General features: G+C 48.2%; 1 protein-coding gene across 3 annotated transcripts in view; it reads left to right on the top strand.

The window, feature by feature from the left end:
* MEGF6 (multiple EGF like domains 6) overlaps positions 1-24,902 on the top strand; it is a 251,091-nt gene that overhangs the window by 214,675 nt on the left and 11,514 nt on the right. For all 3 annotated transcript variants that reach the window (XM_054008952.1, XM_054008951.1, XM_054008953.1), the window contains 12 exons: positions 498-626; positions 1,637-1,771; positions 2,158-2,292; positions 7,767-7,892; positions 10,349-10,480; positions 11,520-11,648; positions 12,184-12,315; positions 13,183-13,311; positions 15,768-15,896; positions 18,049-18,177; positions 20,008-20,136; positions 21,013-21,141. In XM_054008952.1, coding sequence (XP_053864927.1) covers positions 498-626; positions 1,637-1,771; positions 2,158-2,292; positions 7,767-7,892; positions 10,349-10,480; positions 11,520-11,648; positions 12,184-12,315; positions 13,183-13,311; positions 15,768-15,896; positions 18,049-18,177; positions 20,008-20,136; positions 21,013-21,141 — 1,563 coding nt within the window. The remainder of the gene's footprint in view (positions 1-497; positions 627-1,636; positions 1,772-2,157; positions 2,293-7,766; positions 7,893-10,348; positions 10,481-11,519; positions 11,649-12,183; positions 12,316-13,182; positions 13,312-15,767; positions 15,897-18,048; positions 18,178-20,007; positions 20,137-21,012; positions 21,142-24,902) is intronic.

Below are 24,902 nucleotides of genomic sequence, written 5' to 3'. Positions count from 1 at the left end.
CTGTCAATGGTAATTTGGTGTTTTCTAGTTGTCTGTAGAGGTCTGTCCGTAGTGTGGGTTTATCATCATCCTGTCACACTAGATCAAGTCACTCTCCATCAAGGCCAGTATCCAGTCTGTGATATTTGCTGATTCCTTGAGAGCACCCCAGCACTCCATAATGCACCTAACCTAATAAACAGCCCTGTACATGAGGTGAGAGATGCAAACCCTTTCTGATCCCCGCAGCCATTGGATAATGCCCAGAAGAATATGATTTGACTACCCCCTTATTGAGATCTGACCTTGCAGGGAGGCAGACATTATTCTTGGTGACAAAATGATCCGTTCCTTCTTTCACATCCAGGTGTCCTGTAGGACTGTGATAATTTCTTATCATATACAGGCAGTGTTTTTGCAATGGGGTGTTCTTGCCAAGTTCTGTTGTAAGCCCCCACTGACTGACGTGACACTCCTGTGCTGGGTGTTCTTACCAGAGTACATTTTCCCCTTTCTAGGCTGCCCTAAGGGATTCTTTGGGAAACAATGCAGGAAGAAATGCAACTGTGCCAACAGAGGTCGGTGCCATCGAATTTACGGGGCCTGTTTGTGTGACCCTGGACTTTACGGACGATACTGCCATTTAGGTGAGTCTGGCCAGCCGTAAAAGGGTTGGCTGACTGCTGGTGTGCCCCCTGGTGGCTGGGCGTGGCGTAGGTAGCTTTCCTCTTCTAGTACCCACTGCCGATGGTCATGCTGTGGTGTGCTTTTTCTCATGACTTGGCCCTCCAGCCAGGTCACATTTTAGTCCCACCCATTCCATGTTCTTACCCCCTCTCTGGGTCCCATGGTCCTCATGTCCTTCTCTCAGGGCTTTCAGTTATCCTTATCCTCTTATCAGGGGCCTCATGCAGACTCCTTGCAGTTGCCTGCCTGGACTTCTTCCTCTCTCTTTTTCAGGCCATCTCCCCATAACCTCTCTAGCTTCACCTTTTCTCGGGGCTGGGACTAGCAGGGCTCTCCTCTGGAATCCCTCAACAAAATCCCTAACTAAAAGTACAACAAACAAACCCAACTTCTGCCCTCCTTGGACTTGACCTTTCATCCCTCTCTGTTCCTCAGTTGAATGCCTCCCAGAGCTCTCTCCTCAGAAGTCCAGATCCTGCTCTTTTATCAGGGCTCACCGCTGCAGCTTGCTCCACCCCGATAGCTGTTCCTTGTCTCTCTCGGTATCTGACCGGACGTCTGTACTCCGGGGAGAATCCCCCAGGCCAGCTATCCCCCTGGGCCTCCTCCTTGACCCTGCCAGTCTCTACAACCAACAACGGACTGAAACATTCTCTCCTTCTCTACCTGCAGCCCCCTTCTAATCTGGTCTTCCTTTCTTTATAGTCATCACCCAGCTAGGTTTCATGTTTAGTTAGGCCTGGTTCCCACCCTCCAGGTGCAGCCAGGTGAGTGAGTTAGCCTCTCAGGCCCACATTAACCTTTTCAGAGCCAGGATGAACCCCTTCTAACACTGTTACATTACCATCAGACAGATCTTTCTAAGAGTTCCCTTTGGGCAGGGTCTTTAGAGGGTGATAACAATGCTATTGGTTATCCTCTGCTGTTTGGTTTCCCAAAGCACTTAATGATGCTTTCCCACCACATCTAGCCTGCCCAAAGTGGGCCTATGGGCCCGGGTGCTCCGAAGAATGCCTGTGTGTGCAGCAGAATACCCAGGAGTGTGACAAGAAGGACGGCTCCTGCAGATGCAAACCTGGTTATCATGGCAAAAGGTGTCAGACAAGTGAGTGGTTAGGTGACACGGGCTGTTTAGGGGAGTATTTCCCTAGGCTTTCCTTCCCCCCCACACTCATTAATTTTATTGGGAAAACAAAGAACCACTAAGACCCTCCCCAAGGACATCCTGTTAATTAGAACAGAAGCAAGCCCAATTTTCAACCTTGGTCAGCTAAGTTAGGTGTCTAGTTCCACACACGTTGGATGCCAGTGGAAACTCCCTGAACTTGTGTCCGCAATCCAGCTAGGTGTGATATGTTAGATCAGTGAGGGGTCTGTTAAAGCTCCACTGCGATACCTCGAATCCCTGATACTCCGTTTGGGCTGCGTGTTCTTCCCAGGTCTGTCTGCTAATGCCGAATGCTCTTTCTTTTCAATGACTGTCATTAACAGAGTGTGACTCTGGCTATTACGGTGTTGACTGCAAGAACAAATGTAGTTGCCCCCTGGGAGTTTCCTGTGACCACGTGAGCGGAGAGTGTCAGAAAGAGTGTCCCGAAGGTTACCATGGGGAGAACTGCGACCAAGGTAAAAAACATATGTGGAACTGGGCTGTAGAAGGGCACGTGTTGCGCCAGCACAGATTGTGCATGTGTCATATTCCACTTTTCAGAAGCTCAGTGAGCTTCACTGGCAGGTTCCTCTGATGGTGGCTGAATGCCGCCATTCAGCTTGTTATAGTGTTTCAAAACCACAGGGGGCTAAGGAGGAAATTTCCCAGGTACTGCAGCAACCAACGTGCTCTAAAAACTGAGAGAAAGAATAACTGGGCAGGCGGAGTCTAGATATTTTACGCTTTGCAAGGCTGATTCCTCTTGCTATAGCATGACTGCAGTGCTAGGGGTCAATATATGTACATCGCTAGTCTATTGTTCTAAAGGTTACAGAGGCGTTAATGACACACAAAATAATTTCTAAGCATGCTGTAGATACAGGGTAGATTTTTCGAAAGTGCCTAAGTGACTTGGAAGTCTAAGTCTCATTGGAAGTACAATATGACTGGCTTCCAAATAAGTGCCAAATTATTTAAAACACCAGTTTTAATACATTGATACATTTACAGCACTTTACATTGAGGGTGGCATATTCCACTGTAAAATGCTTATTAGACAAATAAAGGACACGGACTCCGTACAAGGGTTGGTGTGACTGGTTTATTTCTAGGCAGGCACTTCTTTGAAATGAAGCTGTTCCTGTGTGGCTTCTGGCCTAAATTCTCAAAAGCCCCTACTGGTGTCGTTGGGTACCTCTGGTTTTGGATTCCCAATGTGGGACACTGTAAAGGGACCTGATTTGGCTTCTTTCAGATATTTCAAGTTGGGCATCCGCAATCGAAGTCCCTTTGAAAATGTTGCCCTCCGTATGGCTGTTCAGTGACGGGGCGTGGTGCCGTGGCTACAGTTTGTCTGTTAGTTCTCCAAGGATGAGCCCTGATTTATCTCCTCTCAAGTCCAGGAAGGGCTTGTGAAGTTCAGAAATGAATTGGGACAAAATTCTTCTGTGTCCCAACTTCCAGTCCACACATACCACCTTCTTGCACACTTCTCTGTTAGGCCAAATATCTGTCCGGGTGCCTGCAGTGCCCTGTGCCAGCTGCTGCCTATGCTGAGTCTGAACATCTGTAGTGGTCAATTTAAGCTTCCTCTCCCTATAGTCATGAAGCCAGAAGAAGGGACAGCAAGAACTACTTTTACAACCCTCCAGCCTTCCCACCCCACTACAGCAGATCAAATGAGCTGAAACTGAAATGGCTTTAGATGATAAGAACAGCCAGGGGCTGTATCCAAGCACGGCAGTTTTTTAAAGTGTGCAGGGAGACGTTTTTTAATAATGATTCTTAATCAGAGCAGGAGGAAAAGGCCTCACTTTATCCTGCCGTTTGGGTGCCTCGGCTTTTGTAGATGAAGATGATATTTAGCGGCGTTTTCTTCTTATTCCTTTGACATCTGCTCATTTTCAGGCATTCCATCCCTGGCAGAATGGAGTCAGAGTCTCCTTTCTGCGTTTTATTCCACATTAAAGCTTTTTTTTGATCTGCAAGAGGGAAAGAAAATCTTATATTTCAGTGGTCTTAAAATTTAACCTGCTGCCCCCATATGATCCTGTTATCAGCTTTCTGCTCTTCAGAGAAGAGGGCCTGTCTGGCAACTGGGATACATGGCTGAACCTCCCAGGTCACTGCGGTGCAGTGCTCAGACTGTAAGAGCTCCCTGGCTTTGTTAGTTCATGGCAGATGTGCATGTTCGATTTTCTTGCAGTGAAACTCGCATAGGTTAATGTGAAAAGGCAGTAAAAAAACTGTTGGGGTGAGGTTTGAGGGGATGATTAACCAGGAAACATGACTGGAACAGAATTTGGAAAATAGCACTTTGGTCCAGCCTCCAATTTGGCCCACGGATCAAAAAGCATGATCCTCTTTTGTGTGGCTGTTTTGTTCTGTGGCACGTTAATTATTGTTATTACATGTTTCTGACATTGGGGCCTATGGGGCAGCCCAGGGAGGGGCCCCAGTGTGCTGTTCAGACCCAGAGTGGCAGACAGTCCCTGCCCTGAAGAGCTTCAGTAAGAGCAGACAAGACAGACCCGGGGTGGGGGAAGGGCTATAACACACCAACACAGTGACCTGTGTGATAGCAGCATGTGACATGTTCATTCCTCAGTTCTTGGTCCATGGGGGTGCTGAGGGGAGGAGTGGCCCCATCTGGGCCCCATTTTGTCTCCTCTAACCTTAGTGCCAACTGCTTGGATCCGGTAGGAAATAGCCAAGTGCTGTCATCTTCAGACAGAGAAAGGAAGAAACCCACAGCATAAAAACACTTGCTGCTGCTCAGCGTCCAAATTCTGACTGTAACCACCGATGGGTTTTAGGTTTGGCTTGGATCTCATGCCCAGGCACTTCATCCACACCCCATTCAGCAGATACAAATGTTAGTGTCATTTAGTAGCATGTGCTTATGCTGAATAACAGCACAGAAAAAGCAGCCCATTCATCTTATCAGTGAAGGCGAAAGCTATAGATTTTCACCAAAATATTCCAGTAGAGCAGGTCAAAGGGTTTGCTTTTATATCTGTTCTACATCCCTGGGGCAAATGACAGCAAATAATCTATCTCGATCAGCTCTGGCTCTGTGCCTGCAACCCATGCTCTCTGCTGACATGAAAACGCTCTTAGCAACAAAATCTGTGGCTTAATTTTGTGTTTGAATAATACAGTGCTGCAAAAAAGAGACAGGGGAAATCAGAAATACCCCGAACCCCCACACTCTTTTGCCTGATTTTTTTTTTTTTTGAGGTTCGTAAGAGTTCTTCTCTCCTTTTTTTTCCTCCAAAATTTTTTTCATTGTCATGTGCTTCCTGGTACTATCCAGGTGTATAATTGGCTGTGCCAAAATACAGTGAGAAAGTTGTTTGTGTGGGGTTAATTTAGCTCTGACTGTAGGCAGGAGGTGCTCGAAATCTTAAGCCCATTCTTGTCAGATTTCTAGACCAGAAACTTGGGATAAACCCTGGAGATGAGCACACCTCAAATCGCATCCAAACTTTGCAGCTGGCACCCTTTTGTGGTAAAATTCTGATCTTTGGGTTTCACATCTGTGCTGAACTGCTGAGGCCTGTGAGGATTGTCCAACACTGTCTGAAAGTTAGCTTCATGTTTGTGTCTCCCATCATGGCCAATGTTATGCCCATAGGACTGACCAAATGGTAATGCAACTGATTTTTCTTAGAGATTCTTCCCATGCCAATCAGGGATTATTCTCCTGCAGTTCTTTCCCTTTCTCCGATATGCTGCCCTCCTTGCCAAATCTACGAGAGTTTCAGGAATGTGCCAGAGGACATGCAGGAAACCTTTGCAAAGTTTGTGCTTCACTACAGAGTTCCTAGCTTCCAATCACCTGGGAAGCAGGGGTCCTTCCTAAGGGCACTGGTAGTCTCAGATCTTCCATATGGCAGAGAACTGTGCTGCCTCTGGAGCCATTGAGCTGGTTCAGAGGTTGGAAATTTCAATCAGGAGATGCTTTTTTAAAGAATAAGAACGGGCTTAAGGTCCTCAGGGAAGAGTCACAGGAAATAACACAAATATTTTTATAGAAATAATAGGCTCTTGACTCTTGTTTGGATCTGGAAACTATTAAAGAGCGAAGACAAGCATCTGCCACCAATTAGCAAAGAAGAGAAACATCAGAAAACTCTGCAGCGTTGCTTTAAATCTCTGAACTGGTGTGGGTTTTTTCCCCCACCATCTTTTGTGAATGTCAGTGTGTTTCACTACCTGAATCGTATGAAACGCTGGGGCATATGAACCAAAACATTCCAAGCCTGGAGCTCTCCTCAGAGATTAAAATAGGATTTAAGGATCTTTAACTTTGAGGCACTTGGTCTATGTGGGACTTAATTACTAAACCAGATCGTTCTGCAAAAAAACAAAATCTGGCTTTCACAAATCATCCTCGCACAGTGAGCTAAGGAAATGAAAATGTGCGTTCCTCTTGTGCATGATAATTCTCTTTCTCTCACTTTGCATTAAATTATCCATTGTCGACAGTGCTGATTCATAAAAATTGGACTCCGTAATGTCTGAGAACTTCGGTCTCAGCCTTTGATGTGTTTTTTTGGACATCAGGTTATGCAATGATTTGGAAGAGTAGAGGTTTGACTTATTTGAAAATAGTGTTCTGGCATGTAAGGGTGTGCACATCTGCCCGCTAGTGGATGGGAGGTCAGATGTGCTGAGGTGTTGAAAGCCATTCCTGTAACTCAAGTGGGTGAGGCATGCAGTTACGAAGGTTCTTAGAGCTATTCCTCATGGCACTTGCATGGGGTTAACTGATGTCCGTGGTGTCTGTGTGCCAATATGTGTCCATTTTATGTGTGACTCAGTATAAGCATGGGAGCTTCTTGCACGGCCTTTGCCCTCCTATTGTATCCTGCAGCAATATCATAATGTTGAATTGAGGCCGTCGCAATCATTTTGATGGCAAGAGACTGACATGACAAATGAATGGTTGCGACTTCTCTACACATTGTGCAGTTAAGGCATGAAATCCCTGACCCAAACAGAAATATCCTCCTTAATTGTTAAGGGAACGCAGGAAAATTAGCCATGTGAACATCCCTTCCCACCCTCCCTTAGTTTACAGTGTTTTTGTTTTGTTTTTTGTTTAGCTTCACTGAACATTAAGATTTAGCCATAGATCAATTTGACAGACATTTGATTGGTCGGATTACAGAAACAAGATCCCAGAAAATGGGTCAGTTGCGTTTCAGTACAAGGGAACCGCTGACATGAGGTCCTTAGTTGTTCCATGCCAGGAAGGAATGTGGGCTGGTTTACGGACAATGCCCAGTCTTGGTGGAAATATACTAAAAAAGGTGCGAAAATCTGGCAGCTCCTGCCTGTGGATGAATGCAGTTTCACAATGGAGCATATTCGTGCTCTGGGTGTGCCTATGATAAGGACACTTTGCAGGCAACAAACCATAGGCAGCAGGGGAGGGCGGTTTGGCTTCAAATGCTAGTTACTGAACACGTGAGCTATACAGTGAAAGGGCAGGCACTCATTTCAAATAGAAAAACAGTGTGGTGCTGTGAAATTTCTCAGCTGCCTCCTTGTCAGGGACCTCTCCCTGGGGACATGGTGGGTAGGGTGAGGTCTGGAGCGGGGAGGAGGGCATGATGGCTTGGGTCAATAGCAGCCACATGCACACCCCACTAAGACATACTCCCTCTATAGCATGGAGCGGCAGTGTCTGGTCCTGTGTTCACGCCACCCTCCCCAGCAATATACAGTGCAGTTATGTTCCTTTCCACTGGAGGGGGGCCATTTTCCCTCTCCCCTGCTGACACATGCACCGGGAAGTAGCCATAATGTGACCCACAGAGTCAGGGAAGAGGTATCTCCTTTGTGGTGACGTGAGGGATCTGAGCTGTGATTGGCTGAAAGTCTTCTCTTGGAAAACGTGTCATAGTGAAGTGTGATTTCTCCTCCATTATTTTAACCGTAGAGTGCCCAGAAGGGACATTTGGAGTTAACTGTTTACAATCCTGTTCCTGTGGCAGCTCCCCCTGCGACCGGCTCACTGGGAAGTGCATCTGTTTGCCGGGTAGAACAGGACTTGACTGTGGCCGAGGTGAGAAGGCAAGAGATGGTGGTGGGGGGACTTAAACTGTCCATTTGGGTTTTTCTTTTTCTTTTGTTAAATTAAAGAGGTTTTACAAACCTCCTGCAAATAGATTGTTTGGAAGTAAAAAAAAAAATGGCAGCATTATTTTTGTGTACAAGACTGACAATAAAATCAGCTAGTTGGGGTCCATTGTCCAGCTGAATGAAGTGTAAGCAAGTGATAAATGGCATGAGGAATGAGAAATGAATTGGAATTGCCAACTGTTGTGGTCTAAGGAATTTTTCTTTACAGATGTATAAATTTTTTTTATCATCCTCACCATGTCCATTTAATGACTGGAAGACCAGAGATTCCTAAATAAAAAAGCTAGCTACAACAGCTGGAAGATATTAGTCATATTGAAATGTCTTCGTTCTAATAGCTTGACTGAGCAATATAAGACACACATGTACGGCACTTAATAGTTCCCCCCAGCCATTGGAGGGGCTTGGTATCACTTTAACAAGGAGACTTGACTCAGCTTTAGCACTTCTCAGCTTCCTGGCTCCTTTTTGGAACTAAATGCAAATCTTAGGAATGCGGAGCAAGATCTCTGTCTAGCAATGTGAAACCATCTTGCCTGAATGCAGACCACCTGCTTGAGCAGGTCAGAACTCACTAATTTTAAGATCAAGCAGCAAGAAACACATTGGAAAGCGCTTGGGCTAGCACAGGTTGAAGAATTACGTACTTGCATAAAGCAGGCAAGAAAGCAAACCTATCTCAATGCACAGCAAAAGCAAGTGGTTCGTTCGCTCTTACAATTTTAGGATGCCATTGTGGGGAGCGCTGAGCACCATCTGTTCCCATTGAACCCTGTGAGAACGGATGGAAAGCAGCGTCATGCAGGATCAGGCCCTTTTGTAGTGTCCGTAAGCGGCTGGCCGGCTTTGCTGTATATCCATCGCACATTTGATGCGGTGCTTCAGCTGCACCAGCGGCCTGCATGCACAGTCAGTGCATTGTGAGTGTTCAGCTCCTTACTCAGCAGATCTTTGGGATACCTAGAGACTCCAAGGTGCTAGAGAAAACGTAGTTCAGCCTATTCGACCTTAGTATCGCTGGCTGGAATTTTGCATCACTATAGGCACTGGATGAATTGTTCTTTCTGAAGCAGCCCTCTTTGATACTCCCAGCAATGTGGCTTTGGTGAAGAGCTGGTGGGTTAGGGCTTGTGCACACAAAATGTCGTTTTTCATCTAGAATATCAGAAGAAAAACAAGCAAAACAGGTAAAGAAAACAAACAGAACTGGCTAATGCATGTAACAAGCAAAGTGGATTCAGAAAACCGGCTCAGGAATGAATAGCATTTGCTGTGGAGGAGGCAGCATTGCTGAGTTTGTAGAGACAATGTACCTCATTTCACTCCCGGTATGAAACGGGGCGACAGAGAGAACTTTTTGGCTGGTAAGGGAACAGCATTGCAGACAGACCAGAGTGGTGCAGAATGATGGCATTCGTAGAGACTCTGTTGTGTTGTCCTAAAGATAACTGGCCCCAGCAGCTAGGATGCGTGTAGTCCGTCCCGCAGCTCCACACACTGAGAGAGAGGAAATTCAGATCACGAGAGCACAAGCCTCACTTAAGTCATAAAGAAACCATAAAATAAACCTGTCTCTTTAGTTCCTTTTAAATGGCTTTGTGGCAAGGTGCCCAGGGCTTGCAGGCACCCCAGGGCTGTAATATTTGAAAGAATGCTCTTGAATCGAAGAAACAGATTTCCCAGCTCGTTCAGCGTTACATTCACGTTGTTCAAACTCCTGGAAAGATTGCCTGGTGGGGGAAGAAAAGGCTTGTTAAGTTTAACTATGTGACTTCAGTGCTGCCTTTCTAATGTCATTAGCTTCCCTCTCTTCCCTGGAGTAGGGCCCAGGGACCCAGAAAGTAAGGGAAAAAGCTTAATTCAAAGTAAATAACAATAAAACTCCCTGGAGAAAGTAAACAGGGCGAATACGCTCTCTGAAAGCATTTGCATGAGGGTGGGGTTCTGTCTGGGAATGTGGGCTGGTGGGGGTGGGGGAAAGGGGGAGAAAACAGATTTGAAAACTCGTTAGTGCTTTTTGCTGCATCTTTTGTTCGGGCATTTGCTTTTCCTGTCCCCAGGCCCTGATGTGGGAGCAGCAGTAACAGAAGGGGGAGGAAGGTGTAGAGTGGGCAGCATGGTGGTCTTCAGCCACTTTCTAGTGGACCCGTGTCCGCATTACCATTGGTACTAATTGCCACCTTATTAGTATTCTCAGCAGAATGGGGCCCACCAAGGGGTGGCCTCTCCAAGGCGGGGTTGTGTCCACTGGCTGCACAGAAGCTTGCCCTCTCCCTGCCCTTAGCACACCGGCTCTGTGGATAAAGGGAGCCGTGGAGCTGGCACCTTTGGAATAATGAGTGGAAATTCCTCTGGCATCCGTCTCTGTCTGTGCTTCAGCTTGCCCCGCTGGCCGCTGGGGAGTGGGCTGCCAGGAGATCTGCCTGGAGTGTGAGAACGACGCCAGCTGTGACCCGGCCACGGGTGCCTGCCTGTGTCCACCTGGATATGTTGGCGGCCGCTGCCAGGATGGTAAGTGGGGCCATTGAAGGCTGGGTTCGTTCTGTCTCGGTGAATGCGCGTGGGTGGTGATAACTAGGATTCCTACAGGCGAGGCCTGGAGTAGCCTACTTAGTGATCTGAGCCTGTGGTTATCTGTCACCACTGGGCTAAACAAGAAACGGCGCTTAGCATTGTACATCCTGGAGTGCCGTGCATTAGCTGGTATCCTCGCAACTCCCAGGAGCTACCACGGGTCCCTTTTACAAGGAATATGTCTACGCTAGGGGGACTATACCAGCGTCGCTGTGGTGCCGTAACCCCATAGTGGAGGTGCAGCCTACAGCGCCAGAAGGGTTTTTTCTGTTGGTGTAGGAACACCGCCTCCCCAGGTGACGGTAGCTTCCATCGACAGAGCTGGGGGTGAGGTTGGCATAGCTACGCCGGCCAGGGCTGTGCATTTCTCACACCCCTAACTGCAGGGGCGCTGGGACCATTTTTACAGGTGGGGGCTGAGAGCCATTGAACCAAAGTGGAAACCCCGTATATGATGGAAACCACTTCAAGCCAGGGGGTGCAGCAGCGCCCTCCCCAACCAGCACCTGTGCCTGACCGCCGTCTCTCTGTTGACCTACATTTTAAACGTAGCCTAGGCCTGGGAAAGCAAGGCACCAAGAGGTGGTGCGGCTGGCCCAGAGTCACACAGCGAGTCAGTTCCTGGGTCCCAGTGCTCTGCTCAGACAGTCCCTCTGGGATCTGGCAGTGGTATGGAGCTAAAGTCTAGCTGCTCGCAGGTAAGTGGCTTAATCCTCCTCCTTGTCCGACGTACGGAAGGAAGCAGTAATGCCAGAAGGAATGCAGCCCCTCAGTGTAGGTTCCTGGACCTGGCCAGCCCAGGTGGGAGCATCTGAGCTCAGGCAAGCAGGGTTTTAAAAGCATGTGGCTGATGGCCCTGCTCTAGAGCCACGCTGGAAATCAGGGTGTGTAACACCACACGCTGCCTATCAAAAATGTAACTACCGCACCGTTGCTATAGCAGTAGTTTGCTCTTAATATCTCTCTTCCCTTGCAGTGTGTCCAGCTGGCTGGTTTGGGCCAGGCTGCCAGATGAGATGTAGCTGTGGGAATGACGGGCACTGTCACCCGGTGACAGGGAAATGTAGCTGTGCTCCTGGCTGGACTGGGGATAACTGCAGGAGAGGTACGGTACCCTTTGTGTGGCGTGGACATGGTGTAGAGGGCACCTCTCCTCGGTGTATGTTCGCTTTCATCTGTCTCCCCGTTCTGTCTCTCACAGCCTCTGCCTACCTGACTTCCCCCACCCCTTCCGTGTTCTTTGTGGGGATTCAGTCTGTACAAAATGCAGTGGTACCCTGTGTTACCTTATCACCTACTATCAGAGGGGTAGCTGTGTTAGTCTGTAGCCACAAAAACAACGAGGAGTTGCATCTGAAGAAGTGGGGGTTTTTACCCACGAAAGCTGATGGCCAAATAAACCTGTTAGTCTTTAAGGTGGTACCAGACTCCTCATTGTTCTTATCACCTAGTTTCTTTCCATTGACCTGGCCTGAGGAGTGCTGGCTGCGTTCCTCTTTCTCTCTGTCCACATGAGCCGTGCCCATTGATGGAAGCCACGCACATGCAGCGGAGAGAAGAAAAGCCCCCTCTCCCCTGTATCTTTGCCCAGCTGAGCAAAGGGCACTGCCACTCAGGGCGAGGTCTCTCCTCTGTTTCAGCCTGTGACGCTGGCCACTGGGGCCCCGATTGTGCTAACACTTGCAACTGCAGCAACAGTGACGGCAGCTGCAATATGAGGACAGGACAGTGCATTTGTGAAGCTGGCTCCACGGGACTCCATTGTGATCAGAGTGAGTGTTGTCAGCAGGCTGGTCTCACCTTTGGTCTAGCCAAGCTGGACGCTGTTAGCTTTTATGGTAGGAAAAGGTGCTGGCCTGGCAGCCCTGCTGAGTGAAGACCCCTGCTTACCCACAATGGTTAAAGCGCAGGTAGCAGCCGGACCAGCTTCCCCCATAATGGCACATCTGTTGGGGGTGGGGCTGGTTCTTTTCCCATGCCCGGTCTCTTTGCTGATACAGTAGAACACCAGAGTTACGAACTGACCAGTTAACCACATCCCTCACTTGGAACCAGAAGTACGTGATCACTTGGAACCAGAAGTACGTGATCAGGCAGCAGAGACAAAAAGAAAAAAGCAAGTACTGTACAGTCCTCTCTTAAATGTAAACTGCTAAAAAAAAAAAAAAAAAAAGAGGGAGAAAGTTTAAAAAAAAAAAGATTTGACAAGATAAGGAAACTGCGTCTGTGCTTGTTCCATTTAAATTAAGATGGTTAACGCAGCATTTTTCTTCTGCATAGTAAAGTTTCAAAGCTGTATTAAGTCAATGTTCAGTTGTGAACTTTTGAAAGAACCACCGTAACATTTTATTCATAGTTATGAACAACCTCCATTCCCAAGGTGTTCGTAACACGGAGGTTCTACTGTATTACCAATGAGTGCCAGTTGTGATTGGTATTTTGGTGACATGGATCTGTTCCCTAAGTCCTGAAGCAGAGACCACCAGTCCACTCCAAACAACCAGCCGTCAGATAGCGCTACTTTCATTCACTGCTGCCCTCACTCGGCAGGGTGTGAACCAGCGGCCCCACGTAGCCCCTTAAAGTGACCCTGATTGGAAGGATGCTCTGGTCAACATTGGTTGCCTTGTATTTGCTAGAGTGTCCAGAAGGATGGTTTGGGCTAAGCTGCCGACACCGGTGTCAGTGCGACAATGGAGCCGTCTGTGACCACGTCAGTGGGGCGTGCACTTGCAGCCCTGGCTGGAGCGGGACGTTCTGTGAGCGTGGTGAGTACCCTGGTTTTGCTCCTTTAGGAGAGCTAAGGAACCAGTCGTGTCTAATGGAGTCTCCATGTCACTGGGAATTGTACAGGACCTCCTACTGGCAAGAAGCACCCAGCAAGGCTGTGGGGAATATTGCACTGTCCCAAGCTGACCCCGAAGTTTAATTCTGGAGATAGTAGGTTCATACAAACAAGTGAATGACAGTGCATGTACATAAGGAGCCTCCCTGTTGGCACATGCATGTGGGTATGTTCTGGCAGCATGAAGGCTATCTGATTTTGCATGGTGCGTGCATTTGAAAAGGGTAGCTCTGCACTTCCTGGTTCCCACTGAGATTGAAAAAGCCAACAAAAGGCTGCTCTCACCTTATCTCCAACCTGGTCAGATGCAAGAAACACCAGCAATCTCACAGCAAGGTATCCCACTCCATGCGGGTTGGGTACTTTGGCAAAGCTCCCAAGCTTTGGGGTATTTATCCAAATCGAGTTGATGAACGTTTGGAGAGTCCCATCTTCAGCTGTAAGTGCCTTGAGGCAGGGACGATCTTTGTCATTATGTGCTTGTACAATGAGATCCCCATCCTTGGTAAGGGCCTTTAAGCTACCTCAATACTAATAGCCCATTACTGGTCCAAAGCTTCTAATTATGGAGGCTAAACCCCACAGCCTTAATGTCCATCGATGTATTTGTAAAACAATTCACTAACCAAAAGCATCTGCAGTTTTGAACAGTCCTCTGAGATTTGCCAAAGATTCAGACTGACACCAGCATTTTTGTCTGTTCCCAAGGGCCTGAGCCTTAATCAGGGAGATCACTGAGGGCGCAGATAATCCCCACGCACCACTTTTCCTCTTAGTCAGAAACCTGGGCCAGTTTTGCTTTTCCAGAATGCCCCTGGTTTCACGCCTTGCCAACAGCCATCTGCAACAAGCACAATAACGTGTGTTTTATACGATGAAAACCAAATAAGTAAAAAACCTCCCTCCCGAGCTGAGTGAGACCTTGAAAAGGCCGTTTCAGTTCAGAGCAGGCTTTTGCTGTACAGCTTTAAGCCCCATGCTTTTACAGTGGATACTGCAACAGAGCCCCCCTTAGCGATGGCTAGAGGACAGCCCACTCGCACTATGAAGGGGAACACCAAGAGCTGGCAGCCGCTTTGACGACAGATTTAGGCCAGGGGTGCGGGACGGGAAGGAGGTGAGAGCTTTTCTGGGCACTGAGTCTGCCAGCAGCCACACCGCCTTGGAAGGCACAAGGGGAGCCCATTTCAAAGCCAAAGGGAAGAGACTATTAGGCCCTGAGACGAGTGCTTGGCTATGTTCTCACACGATTAGAGCCGTGAATGCACAGCAGAAAGGTTGAAGGAGGATATGTACAGTTTTTATGGGACAGGAAATGTATCTCACCAATGAACCGTGAAGTGAGTTCTCGCTACACAGGTGGGATAAACCACAGCACTGAATATGCAGGAACAAATATTCCGCCAGTGTTCCAGCCCAGTTTGTAATACGTCAATATAGAGTTTTACAGTATTGTTAACAGCTGCCAACCAAGGATCTCCAATCAGGTTATAAACATGAATGAATGAAGCAAGTATTAGGGCTTGTCTACACAAACACTTAGTTTGCAACACATGCAGTGTGAATCTGCCCTGGGCTAGCCTGCCATACATTATTCCCATGTGGACCCTGCTGATGCACACTAACAGTTCCTTCCTGCGCTTTGATCTACACCATTGCAAAGTGGGGTAGATAAAGTACACTAGGGAACTGTTCTTGCCCATCAGCAGAGTCCACACAGATCACTAGTGCACAGCAGGCGAGGGCGTGGTAGATTCACATCCCCGCTTGCTGTGGACTAAGTCTTTGTGTAGACAAGCCCACGGTATTCGTCGTATGTCAATGGGGAAATGGAGGCACAGGGCGGATAAATGACTTCTCCAAGATCTGAGGGTGAAATTCACCCCTGTGCAAAGAGCTAGCACAAGATCCTCGCAACAAGACAAGTGGTAATAGTCTTTGCATGGCTCACCCGCAGTTAGTGAGCTAGAGTGGGGAACAAAACCCGGAAATCTGGACTCCTGGTTCTCTGCTTTAACCTGCCAGTACCGCTTCATTCTCAGATACTGTGTTGGTTAGTATAGTTATATTACTATAGAAAAATCAACTTGTTTGATAGGACAATCTGGGGCATTAACACAGGTGTGTCGAATAACCAGCCCTCGCCTTCCAGGGGTTGTGGCTCTCCTATTGCGGTACCCTGCAGTTCCAAGTTTGAATCCTGTCATGGTGCAAGGGTGTAACACATTTTTTTTGTGAAGTTCCTACAAATCCACTAGCAAAGCACTTTATGAGAAGAATGAGCTATTGTGTAGTGTCCCTCTCTCCTTGGGAGATTTCCAGCCCTCTGCGCACACCGACGTTGAGACAAACATTTCTGGGCTTTTTCTGTTTTCCCAGCCTGTCCCGATGGATTTTATGGCCTGGAGTGTCAGAAAACCTGCACGTGTCTGAACGGAGCCCGCTGTGATCATGTGACAGGGCGCTGCATCTGTCCCGCCGGCTGGATTGGCCTTCACTGTAACCAGAGTAGGTTCTGAGGTTCTATCATTAAAATCTATCCTAATAGAGGATTCCCATTTGCAGGCTACTGGTGCCTTTGAAGGTGAATTTGGTCAGAAACGGCTTGCAGTCGATCATACAGTATCCTGGTTTCTCCGTCTTGGCACGTGATCCAAAGAGATTGGTGTTTGCATCTCTCTTGCTGCTTATTCCCACCTCTGCTGCTTTCATGACACGGAAAGGAGTGTGACGTCAGGTAGGGAGTAAGCAGCAGGAGTTGCTGGGTGCTGATTGAGGCGTTAAACCCTGGGTGGCACTCCTGTCGGATGATACTACGAGAACGGGAGCCCTTGAAAAGGGATGTACCGGGTACATGGATCAGCTTTGAAGGTGGGTTTTACCCTTCCATCCCGAAGAACACCGAGTAATTTACAGCCCTTGGGCCAGATCTCAGGTGGTGTAAATCAGCATAACTTCACTGAAGTCAGTGAACCTGCTCTGATTTGCACCCGCTGAGGATCTGGCTCTACTTATAGGAATCCCATATCCAGTTGAAACTGCTGTGGCAGCGTAGATTGTCTAAAGGTAATTACTCCACCTGGATTTTGTCCAGGATGAAATTGTCCCTCTAGTGAATAGTTTTCAAAGCTTTTCATGAGGTGCCAGCCGCTCTTTCAGAGCTTGTGCTAGTGAAACAAACATTAGGGAGGTGGGAGGAAAGGCTTCTTTCCAGTGTGACACACACAGCTTTGCTGTTGCCTTCACATTGGTCTGAAGAGTCAATGCAATTGCTTGTGCCAAAATAATCAAAGATCCTGCTAAAGTCTTGCAATAATGAAATCCTTCATTCTCAGAGCACTGCTGCCTCTGTAGGAGTAGTAGAAAGGTGGGGGTTTCAGATGTAGTTTGAAGGCAGGCTTCAGACACCAATGTCTCCTGCGCCATTGATGGCTTTCACCTTCAACAGATGCGTGCTGTTTCCACAGGTCTTTTCCACTTTTGATCTCCTCTCTCCATTTCAGTCGTGCTCTTTATTGGATGCTGAGAACAGCTGTGCCAGCCAGGGAGGGAGAATTGACTTCGGAAAAATAAGCCCCCCTCTCCCTGGCTCCCCAGACCTGAACCCTTTTCTATAACCCATTCCCATGGGAAGGTTCGGAAATGCGGAGTTAGCTTTTCTTATTTTTACATCTGCCTATTACTGCCAGATCTCAGCTAGGGCCAGATGTGGAAGTGCCAGAGTGGGCAGTTCTTGTGCTGCATCTAGCATGACTATAATCAGGAAATCCCCAAAGTCGCAGAGAAAGCCTGTTCTTGCAAGATTTCTAGCCCCGTTTTATAGACTGACGAAGTTCAGAGACACGTTTGACCCGGACCTGAATTGTGCAGCATTTATTGGAAACAGACTCCCAATCTCAGGGAAATTAGGGGGGCAAATTTTGTCTATGTTGCAGTTTACCTCCAAAAGTTTTGAATGGCTCAGGCTCTGCGCCCATAACTGCAGATAGTAGTGAGGTTCGGGGCGTCTGTGAGAACGGCTTCCTAATGGATTACTTTCAAAATATCATGAAAAAATAACATCCATATTTGTGAACTGCAGCCATATATACAATCTGACTGTTATTTTCTCATGATAGTGTAAACACATTTTTTACACACACACACACACACACACACACACACACACACACACTCCCTCCCTCCCTCTTACTTTTCTTGAGCAGACATAGCTGGCAGTTAACCTGACTTTCTTGTAACATTTTCATTGGTGAGGTTGCTGGTTCATCCCCTTTGTCTTCTCCCAAACAGTGGCATTTTTGAATCAGCAGTAAAAGTCTATGTAGCTAATACCTGTTACTGAGGCTACATCTACACTACGGGGGGGGGTCGATTTAAGATACGCAAATTCAGCTACGCGAATAGCGTAGCTGAATTCGACGTATCGCAGCCGACTTACCCCGCTGTAGGGACGGCGGCAAAATCGACCTCTGCGGCTTCCCGTTGACGGCGCTTACTCCCATCTCCGCTGGTGGAGTAAGAGCGTCGATTCGGGGATCGATTGTCGCATCACGACGGGATGCGATAAATCGATCCCCGAGAGGTCGATTTCTACCCGCCGATTCAGGCGGGTAGTGTAGACCCAGCCTTAGTTGTTGTGCCTACTTCTGTTTCCCTGCAGCTTGTGAGGCTCACTGGTATGGAGAGAATTGCAGTCAGGCATGCAGCTGCTTTAATGATGCCACCTGTGACCATGTTAGTGGACAGTGTCTCTGTGCGGCTGGATGGACAGGCACCACATGCCAGCAAGGTAATACGACGTGTGGTCATGTCCTATTCCAAACTGTCTTCTTCCTTGACGTGTGGAAAGAATCAGCCAGTGGAAAAAAAAATTCCAAGTCTCTGTGAGTTGTAGTTTGAATTGGCCTCGCAGCTGTGCTCTAGGTGGCGTGGTGATGAGCCTGGATCATGGTTCAAATCATCTCCACTTGTGCTGCACATGCTAACTCTCAGTGAGGGCTCTGTCTTGCAAAGCACTGAGCATTCTGGCCCTAATCCAGTAAAGCACTTACTCCCAAGTCAATGGGACTAGACGTGCTTACAGTTAAGCATGTGATTACGTGCTTTTTCGGGGGTCCTACAGCAGCTTAACATAACACAAGAACATAAGTACAGCCATACGGGTCAGCCCAATGGTCCATCTAGCCCAGTATCCTGTCTTCCGACAGTGGCCAGTGCCAGATGCTTCAGAGGAAATGAACAGAACAGGGCAATTTTGAGTAATCCATCCTCTGTCATTCAGTCCCAGCTGGAGGTTTAGCATGCAGAATCAAGCACTAAAGGAACTTTAGCTAATGCAGATATAACCTGTTTTACTTGACTACTACAGTAAACGACAGAGAAGTTGTTTTTCCACCAAGGTGACTGCGTCCATCCTATGGTTCTTTGATAGAGAAGTTTTGTAGCCTTGCCCAGACATGGAAGAGCCGGGTGTTTTGCAAGCCAAGACCGAAGTCACTGGCTGCCAACCTGTGGCACTAAATTCATACAACTCCCTTTAAAAATAATTCAGTGTATTCCGGACTAAACACTCTCCAAAGGCATCTGGTGGACAATTGAGTTACTTAAATTTCATGTCATCAAGTTACTGATCCCACCAGCCTCCTTATGCCAGGCACAGACATCCCAAGAAACAGGAGAACGTTCCACTGGATCCTGCAGCGATGGTGTGTGGCTCTATTTGTGACACCCCAGCTCGTTTCTATGGCAGCAGCCTGTGAAGTGGCAAGCACGGGGTTATGGACCTCCCTGCAGGGGCAGGAAGGAGCAGAGAAATATCTTCACTAGCAACAAAGCTTTTGCAGGAAAACACAGGCCAAGCATAGTTCAGCATCAAGGCTCTTTTCTTCCAAGTTTACTGTGTTATGAAAGGCACTCCCCGCCCCCCATCTGGCCTTTGGAAAAGCCAAGCGTATAGCAGCCTTGTGCCAAGCTGTGTTTAGCTGGTGAGCCAAAACCACCTTCCTTGTTCCAATGGGCTATAAACCTCCAGTCTTCTAACTCGCTGTGCCACGTTTTGTTGAGACCTTCCCCAGTAGGACCCAGGAGTCAAATACATTCCCCCACACTCACCAATCTGGGCTCCATGTGCCATTTCCCAGAGGGGGGATCAATAACTAGAGCTGAGGTTCCCAAACCTTGTTTTGCTGCCCACCTGCTCAGGAGGTCTAGGCACCACCAAATGGCTAAAGGGGGCGCTGTGGGGAAGCTCGCAGAGGGTGGGGAAAGCATGGAAGAGAAGGGAGAGGTTACGGTACCGAGGTTTTCCATGCACGTGACTCCCTCACCTCTCTGCTGTTTCTCTCCCTTCCCCACCCCAGCCCAGTCCCCTGTGGCGTGACACCCCTTATGTGCAAGTAAAAATGCAGAACCTTCCTGTGGGGCCAGCTAGGCAGCCTCCAGGCATTACTGCATTGTGTTCTTGTTACTTATTTCTAGTGGTAGCAGCTCCATTTCATTTCTGTCTACTCTTAACCCCCCTCCTCACCCCCTACATTACAACAGGCCTGATCTCTGCATTTTAAACCCAGTGTCGAGAGCTGGTTTCTGACTTTGGTCTTTGTCCTAATTTTTCCCCAAGCGTGTCCATATGGTTTCTATGGCATGAACTGTCACCAGCACTGCCTCTGTCGGAATGGCGGAACGTGTGACCCCGTCACGGGGCACTGCACATGCCTAGGAGGATGGACTGGATTGGCTTGTGAGCTGGGTAAGCACCAGGAGTGGAGCAGCTGGCCATGTTAACCACGGGCCGTTGGAACCTGCAGAACGTTTGTTGCACGTTTGACCCACTCCCGAGAAGTTTTCCCTAATTTCACTTCAATCATTTCATGCCCCAAGATTGCAAGAAAATAGTAATTTGGCTGCAGAAGGATAGCGAGGAGCATTGTGGAGTCTCAGGGAACATTGTTTGGGCCATGTTTGTATTAAAATGTAATAAAAACGGGGCTACCAAATTTCCAACAAAAAGCAGCAATGCAGCTTCGGAACATTTTGAGTTTGGCATCAAAACCATTTGGAACCAGAGTGTGTCTGAGCTGGCGCAGCACGTGCCCAGGAGGGAAGTACAATGTGCTTTCTAATCTCATCTACCCTCAGTCAAGCCTGCACCCAAGGGGAGGAACACCAGTGGTCAGTGGAGCCATAACTCCAGTAGCCAGTCTTAGAACGATCTGGTGATAACAGCAGGGTCATTAGCCTTCTCCCTCTAGAGTACGTCTACACTGCAGCTGGGAATGTGGCTCCCAGCATGGGCAGACAGACAGGCACTAGCTCTGCTAAAAAGAGCAGTGTGGACATTGCAGGCCCCATGAAGGTGAGGGCCAGCCACGCAAGCTCAGACACAGGGATCTGGGCAGGCTCGAACTCAGGCAGCTAGCCCACGTCTCCACCGGAGCTTCAGTCTCCACACTGCTATTTTTAGCGTGCTTGCTTGAGCAAAGCTAGCGCAAGTCTCTCTACTCAGGCCTGCTCCCAGCTGCCCTGTAGACACATCCTTACTTTCTGTCCTCAAGGAGGAGTTGTGGGTTTGTATTTCTGGTGCTATTTCCAAAACCACTTCAGTCAGCTCTCTGGCTTCCCCTAGAATGTGCGCAAGGACGGTATGGTGTGGATTGCCAGCAAGCCTGCGACTGCCAGAACAGGGGGCTGTGTGACCATCAGACAGGCCACTGCATCTGCCGGGCTGGCTGGACTGGGCAGCAGTGCCAAAGCGGTAAGTGAAAGCCACAGGAGCCCACCAATAGTTGTAGCTCTTGCTTACCTGCCAGGACAAGGGAACGGCGTTGGCTGGCCTGAGCCCTCCCTCAGATGGAACCATCCTGAGGTTCAGGGAAGTCGAGTTACCTTGTTTTTTTAAAAGGTTGCTTTTGATACAACGAGAAAAGCACAAGTCCTCTCTGCTGGAGGTAGCAGATTCTTTGCTTGGTGCATCTGTTCTAGGTGCCAGGGAATTATTGACTAAATAAAGGGCCCAACGTTTGGCTTGCACAGCTCAAGAGAAACATGCCATGGTTTTAGCTTTGCAAACTTGTTCTGCCTGTCGCTGTGCTCCCCTCAAGGTCTGAACAAAAGCAATGTTATCCTGCGTGTACGCAGCGCTGTACAGTCCCGAAAAGGCCATGTCCCTTCCCAGAGATCATAACGTGTCATCCTGCTCCCCCCGAAGTCAATGGCAAACCTGCAGGAGCAGACCCTGAATGAGACAGATACACAACCTGCCCCTGAGCAGCAGATGGCAATGGAAGACCGAGTGAAGCTGAAATGTCATAGGAAGACCTCCTCCTCCAGACCCAAGACTTTAATAGCTTTATGCTGCTCCAGATCTCCTTCCCTTCTTCCCCCTTTCCAGCTTCTGAGCTTACTCGCTGCTGGCACCATTGTGCAGACCTGAAATACCTGGCTTCTGTCCTAAGCACCAGCAAGCTCTTAGGCCTGCTTTCTGTCGGCCCTCGTATTCGTCTTATCTACAGACTTCACTAAGTATCCTGGCAAGCCCTTTGCTATTAGCTAGTGTTGAAAGGGAGGCTGGCTTGAGAAAGGGGAGCCTCAGGGACTGGATCAAGTCCCAGAAGATCAGCAAAGGGGAGCCCCTCCCCTCCCAGAAGTTCCAGCAGCCACAGCAAGCGTGGGCCACTGTGAAGGGGGTTATTAGTCTGAGGCTGGTGATCAGCTGAAGCCAGGGGCGTGAGTGAGTAGTCTGCCGCAGCCATTCCCACCCTCAGCAGCATGGCTAGGAAAAGCCCTGACATTTACAAGGTGTTTACGGTGTCACTGTTTTGGTTCTGGGCTCTTGTAGGTATTTTGGGTGTGTGGCTGCTTTGTTCCCAGGATCATTAGCAGGAAGCAGGCTGTGGCCTGTAATATGAGGTTGCTGGAACATTTCTTAATGTGGGACGAAGGTCAGGCAAGTTTCAAGAGCTGTTTGGAGGCTTTGCAAAGCTGAGAAATCCTAATCTTCTCCTTCCCGAGTATCCCTTTCATGAGTATCCCTTTCACTGATGCACTCTCTGGCGGAGCTGTGTGCACGTTATGTTATGTGTAGCCTTGTTCTGCTCCCTCTCAGCCTCTCTTCACACAGGTCATTCCAGGGTTCTAGTAGTTTTTGTCCTCTCTCTCTCTGAACCCCTTCTGTTTCTGCTTGATTTTTCACCCCCGATCATGGGCATTCCATTGAGGTGTATAAGGCAGCTCTGGGGGATTTCAGACTCAGATGAAAGCAGGATGTGCTTTGTGAGATATCTGACCTCATGGTTAGAAGAAAAGTATCTGAATTTTTGGATTCTGCTCTGAACGGAACCTTCAGAAGCTTCTGAGCCTTCTCCAAGCAGAATATCGAGTGTTCTGCTATGTGGCATTGAGCTCCTCTTGGGCCAGTGTGCATGAGGGGCCAGGGCAGAGTTCTGATGGTGCCGGTGAAATTTATTTTAGTGTTTTCCAGACCTGGATGTGGTGTCATGATGCAAATTGCAACCAGCCACGCCAGGATACGGTTCTGTTTCTCCTTCCAATTAGAAAGTGCAGGAGAGAATTACCCACAGAAGCAAACGCTCAGTGGAAGATTCCAAATATCTGCTCTGTTCCATAGCCTCCCTGCTTGTTACCCTCACTTATTTGCATTGGACCTTAGCCATCTGGTTCTTCTGTCTGAGGAGAAAAGCAGATAATGAGATCCATGCCATAAAGAGGTTTGTCTAGACTTGGCACACCCTCGGTACAGCCTCAAGTACTGTAACGTAAAACACACATCTCACTTAACCATCCACCATCTTTGGGGACTGGCAGGCACCATCATCTTGGCTGGGTATTCAAGTCAGCCTCAAGGCACTTTACCAAATCACAGGTCCATGTCGCTGTGTTATATGGAACTCTTTGCACATGACCCTCCTCTAGTCAAGTCGTTGCTTTTCACAGGGCAGCTTGAAGCAATGGATCATCATAACCAGAATGATGCTTTGCAGTGAAACTATTCGGGACTTTTTCTGTCTCACTGTAGGCAGAATTTCACTACATTGAGACCACTGTCTATATTGACATTAAGATTTAAAAAGCCCAGCAATGCCTATCCCTTGCTAGCTTACCCGATCCCCACCAAAAGTCAGACTCCTTTATTTGACTTATTTTTAGGGCTTATTTTTTTAGAAAAGTTAGGTGTGCAAACGTGCGCACACAGTATATGCACAACTATGTCCCTAATCTATGCTTGCAGTTACCCCAATTGCATGTGCAAATTGGGTGAGTGCATGGGCAAATGCACCTATCTTGTCATTTGCACATGCAGTTACTGAATTTGTGCACTCAGTCCTGTTGACTAGTTGCCAATTAGTTGTGTAGTTTGTGCAACTAACTTCTCTAAAATTCAGACAATGACTGTCTGTCTTTTCTGGTTTCCATCTGCTTTAAGAACCAGCCTCTCACTTCCTCATAGATGACAGGAGGAGAATGGTCCTGATGGTGATGCTATCCTGGCCCCCAGCTTTCACTAAATGGTGCCAGGAATAATGCTTCCAAAAACATTTGGCACTGTTAGAGAGAGAGAGACTTTCACACCAAATTAAGAAGAAGAGAATGTTTATGCAAAGAGCAGTTTCTCGGCTCACAACTTTCTTTCTTCCCCTCTTTCTGCCTGGCTCAGCTCTTCTCCTCGCCTCAGCACCCACTTTCTCCCAGCCCTGAATTCTGCCAAAGTTTCTCACCTCATGGTCTGTTGTCTCAAAGGTAATGGTGATGTCACAAATCCAACAGGAAGTGCCAAGTTCAGCCCTGACGTAGCTGTGTGCAACTCCGCTGACTTCCGTGGGAGTTGGAACTGTTTAGGCCAAGGCTGAATTTGGCCCAACTGACCTTATGACTTCGCTTTATGAACAGAAGAATCAGAAAATCCCACTTAGAGGAAACAAGCGAAGATTGTTACGGAGAGTGCAAAGAAATGCTGAGTCAATGGCTTGCCCAGCGGACTGGCGATTTCAGACGATGGGTAATGGGAGATGGAGCCTTTTCCCCGGCGCTCACGGATTCGCTCTTGCCCAGAGCAGTGGTGATTAACACGTTATTGTCTGGTGACTGGACAGTGGCCAGTGTCACGAGTTTATTCCCAGTCAACAAGTTTCCCCTTTGACAGGTAAAGCAGCAGCACAGTTGGCACTAACTGGCTCCCTTGTTGATGGTCTCAGTCGAGAGGCCAAGGACTGACTGGGTTACAGAGATTAAACTCTTCTCCTGCTCCGAAAGCAGCCACGGTACAGGGACCCTTTCAGTGCTCCAGCCAAGCAGTGTTGGGAAGCTTGCCCAGCTCCTGCCCATGGTGTACCGCCTCTGGGGATGAATGAAGGACCCCATTCTCCAGAGCTGTCAGTCTGGTACCCAGCGCCACCACCAAAGAAAAGAAACAAGTCTGATCTATTTGATCCTGTTCCCAGTCTCGTTAGGCCCAGCCCTGCAGACTGACAGATCCCATCTGACTTGTCAAACATGAAG

The sequence above is a fragment of the Malaclemys terrapin genome, chromosome 19 (genome assembly GCF_027887155.1).
Source record: "Malaclemys terrapin pileata isolate rMalTer1 chromosome 19, rMalTer1.hap1, whole genome shotgun sequence".
NCBI classification, from domain to species: domain Eukaryota; kingdom Metazoa; phylum Chordata; order Testudines; family Emydidae; genus Malaclemys; species Malaclemys terrapin.
The sequence above is the reverse complement of the archived record's forward strand: the minus strand, read 5'-3'. Positions and strand labels throughout refer to the sequence as shown.